We start from the raw sequence: 3,960 nt of genomic DNA, 5'->3' as shown, positions 1-3,960 counted from the left end.
CATCACTCGCGCACTGGCCGGCACTTACCGGTGCACCGCGGCCAATGTCCAGGGCGAGGCGGTCAAGGACGTGACGCTGACAGTGGAGTGTGAGTGGGGGTGCCCAGGGTGCATCTCTCTGATGCTCAGGGTCTAGGGGTGGCCAGCTTGCAGGGACGAGCAGGAGCAAGGTCTCAGGGATGCCTTTGGGTAGGATTCTGGGGCAGGGACTAGGCTGGTGTTTGGGATTAGGGGAAGACCTTGCATGAGAAAGGGTTGGCGTGTCCATAGGAGTGTGTGCTTCAAGCCATCTAACAATTTTTAGGCTGAAGGTTGGAGCTTTGCAGGAATCAGTAAAAGGTGCCCCTTCATAGCTCATGAAGCCCCAAAACAATGCATGGCTTGACTGGCGTGAAACCCCTTTGGTTCAGCGTCCCTGTGCAGGGAGGGCATAGCCAGCCCAACCCTACTTGGTGGCCGTGGAACAATAAAGAGGGTCTAGGGACATTCAGACGATGCCCAAACCCAACAACACTCCCCTTTCCAGACGCGCCAGCGCTGGACAGTGTGAGCTGCCCAGAGCGTATTACATGGCTGGAAGGAACAGAGGCCTCGCTGAGCTGTGTGGCACAGGGGGTGCCGCCACCCACCGTGAGCTGTGTGCGCTCTGGGGCGGCGGAGGCCATCGAGGGCTTGCTGCACGTGGCCCGGGAGCACGCAGGCACCTACCGCTGTGAAGCCACCAATTCTCGAGGCTCTGCGGCCAAAACTGTGGCCATCACGGTGGAATGTGAGCGGGGGCAGCAAGGGGCAAGGGAGGGTATGTTTGGGCAACTCGGGTCTGACTTTCAGTCCTTGCGTGACTCTCTGCTCCCCAGATGGCCCCAGTTTTGAGGAGCTGAGCTGCCCCAGCAATTGGACGTGGGTGGAAGGATCTGGACGGCTGTTTTCTTGTGAGGTTGATGGGAAGCCGCAGCCACGGGTGGAGTGCGTTGGCTCCAGGGGCACCACCGAGAGGGTGCTGCTGCCGCTGGCACCCCCAGACCCTAGTCCCAGAGCTCCCAGCATCCCTAGTGAACCTGCCTCTGGTATCTACACCTGCAATGCCACCAACCAGCACGGCTCCATGGTCAAGATGGTGGCCGTGAGCGTGGAGTGTGAGCGGGGCCCAGGCGGGTGGGAGGAGGGTGTGCCCCGACGTGGTCCCTCCCTGACGCCCCCGTGGCTGCTTTGCAGCGCCTCCGAAAATGGATGAGTCCACCTGCCCGAGTCACCAGACGTGGCTGGAAGGGGCCGAGGCTGTCGGGCCAGCCTGCGCTGCCCTGGGTCGCCCCTCCCCACAAGTGAGCTGCTCCCGGGAGGGTGGCCCCTGGCCTCAGCGGATACACGTGTCCCGACAGGATGCGGGCACCTACCTCTGCTTAGCCACCAATGCGCACGGCACTGACACCCGGACCATCACCGTGGGCGTGGAATGTGAGTGGGGGCAGCACCAGAGAGAGGGCCCTCAGTTCCCAGACAGGGACTTGCACAGGGAGTTTAAGGGCACCTCCCCCCAGTCCCACTCTCGGGGACAAGGGAAGAGACGCAGAGCTGAGAGCAATGAAAACTCTAGGGAACAGGAGCCTGGCCCCCCTCAAGTCCTGGGTTCCTACCTCCTTCCATTCAATGAAGCAGTACTGACTACAGCCAGACTGTAGGGCAGTGGTTCTCAACCTCCTGGCCCTTTAAATACAGTTCCTCATGTTGTGACCCAACCATAAAATTATTTTCGGTGCTACTTCATAACTGTAATGTTGCTACTGTTATGAATCGTAATGTAAATATCTGATATGCCGGATGGTCTTAGGCGACCCCTGTGAAAGGGTCGTTTGACCGCCAAAGGGGTCGCGACCCACAGGTTGAGAACCGCTGCTGTAGGGGGAGGGGGCTCTGATAGGAGGCAGGATCCGCACCTGTGCATCCGAGCAGGGGTGGTGTCAGACTGTGGTGGGTTGAAGCAGGGGACTTGGTCATCCTCAGGGCTGGCGCTGAGCCCCAGTCCAACCTCCTGTCCCCTGCAGACCGACCAGTGGTGGCCGAGCTGGCCGCCTCGCCTCCAGGAGGTGTGCGGCCAGGTGGGAACTTCACGTTGACCTGCCGCGCGGAGGCCTGGCCCCCCGCCCAGATCAGCTGGCGCGCCCCCCCGGGGGCGCTCAACATCGGCCTGTCCAGCAACAACAGCACACTGAGCGTGGCAGGCGCCCTGGGTAGCCACGGAGGAGAGTACGAGTGCGCGGCCACCAATGCGCACGGGCGCCACGCGCGGCGCATCACCGTGCGTGTTACTGGTAAGTGGTACCTGCGGGGGCGTGGCCTGAGCCTCGGGACACCTGACCTCCCTCTCAATCCCCACGGATGAGATTGGAGGAGGCCAGGGTAGAAGTCACGGGCAACCTTTCGTGTGAGGCCCTAATGGCTGGTTGGGGGTGTGAGGTGGAGGGAGAGGGAGCTGAACGAACTTCATGGGGAGGAGCCCTCCAGGGCTGTGACTGCTGTGGGGAGGGACTTAGTAACTTGGGGGGAGGTTTTCTGCCTGGTGGAGACTTGGTCCAATGCACCCTCCACTGTGTGGCTGTACAGAAGAGGATTTGGAGAGGGACCAAGGGCAGGGGATGGGAGTGGGGGCCATAACCAGATCCCTTCCCCCACTTGGTCTCACTCTGAGACTTGGTTCTTTCTGAGATAGAGGAATGACACGGTCCCCCCCACCCCACCCTCATCGTTTTGGGGGTGAGGAGAGTTGATTTCTGGGTCTCTCTGCTCAGCCAGAGGCTTATAACGCCATGTGCTGGGTGGCATGTGAAACGGATCATGGGTCGCACCAGCACTGGGGATGGCTCAGGCTTGGCATCTCGTCAGGGTGGGGGGACTCCCAAGCTCGTCCACCCTCTTTGAGGGGCTCCACCCCGCAGGTCCGTGGCTGTGGGTCGCCGTGGGCGGTGCCCTGGGGGGCGCAGCGCTGCTGGCCGCAGGGGCTGGCCTGGCCTTCTACGTGCAGTCCACCGCCTGCAAGAAGGGCGAGTATAACGTGCAGGAGGCCGAGAGCTCGGGCGAGGCTGTCTGTCTCAACGGTGCGGGTGGTGGCACAGGTGGAAATGACAGCGCCCAAGGTGGAACGGAACCTGATGGTACCGCAGAGACGCCTGCGGGGGGCGAGGTCTTCTCCATCCAGCTGACATCAGCGTGAGCCCACTACCCTCTCCCCGCAGGCCGGGGGATGCCCCCCAGACACATACGGGGGCTTATTTATTGTTCTATTTATTCATTTATTTATGTATTCAACTCCAGGATGTCACCCCCATTTTCTAACCCTCCCAATAAAGTTTTTATAAAGGACTCTGGGTCTGTGTGGGTGGTCTCCGTGATGTGGAAGCAGCCAGAGGTTCATAAAACTGTTTTGATTTTGAGGGCCTACTGTGTTGAGCGCAGTTTAAGACATCTTTGCATAGTGTGACCTGGAACTTATCTCCATTGCCCATTTCCTGTTCTCACTGGACCCCTGAGCCAGGCTGGGGACCACACTCCTTCCCTCTCCCTGCTGCTTATTCCTTGGCCTAGAATTGCCCTCCAATTGAGCTAACTCTTGGGGGTGGGAACTAGGGGCTTCCCAGGCCTGGTTCCAGACGGAGCTGAGGCTGCCTTCCCACGACGGATGGAGCCTCCCTCCCAGGGGTCTGGGCGTGGGGACCCTGCCCCGAGGCCTCGTCTGGATAGTAAAGGAAAGCAGTGGCTGCAGCTATGGTGTCAGCCCCCAGGATGTCCCTGCCCCACTCTCAATGCTGCCTTCATTCAGTGCCTCAGTTTACCCCCAACCTGCCTTTGGATTTGGCCCATCATGGTTCAGTATAGACACACAGGGTATCAGCCACAACCCCACAGCACACCACTGTGCCCCTCACTCCCCACAGAATAAGGAGAGAACAGCTGCCCCCCCCCCCC

At 60.4% G+C, this 3,960-nt stretch overlaps 1 protein-coding gene across 1 annotated transcript in view; it reads left to right on the top strand.

Annotated features, from left to right (window-relative positions):
* Positions 1–3,362, top strand: part of ICAM5 (intercellular adhesion molecule 5, telencephalin) — a gene marked incomplete at its 5' end in the record, with an annotated part of 6,845 nt that extends 3,483 nt beyond the window's left edge. Inside the window, 6 exons of the mRNA XM_005859204.2 lie at positions 6–89; positions 527–769; positions 858–1,136; positions 1,216–1,455; positions 2,043–2,309; positions 2,934–3,362. Of these exons, the coding sequence (XP_005859266.1) occupies positions 6–89; positions 527–769; positions 858–1,136; positions 1,216–1,455; positions 2,043–2,309; positions 2,934–3,208 (1,388 nt within the window). The remainder of the gene's footprint in view (positions 1–5; positions 90–526; positions 770–857; positions 1,137–1,215; positions 1,456–2,042; positions 2,310–2,933) is intronic.
* Between the last annotated feature and the right edge of the window lie 598 nt (positions 3,363–3,960).

This window comes from Myotis brandtii, unplaced genomic scaffold (assembly GCF_000412655.1).
Source record: "Myotis brandtii unplaced genomic scaffold, ASM41265v1 scaffold1234, whole genome shotgun sequence".
Taxonomy (NCBI): domain Eukaryota; kingdom Metazoa; phylum Chordata; class Mammalia; order Chiroptera; family Vespertilionidae; genus Myotis; species Myotis brandtii.
The sequence above is the reverse complement of the archived record's forward strand: the minus strand, read 5'-3'. Positions and strand labels throughout refer to the sequence as shown.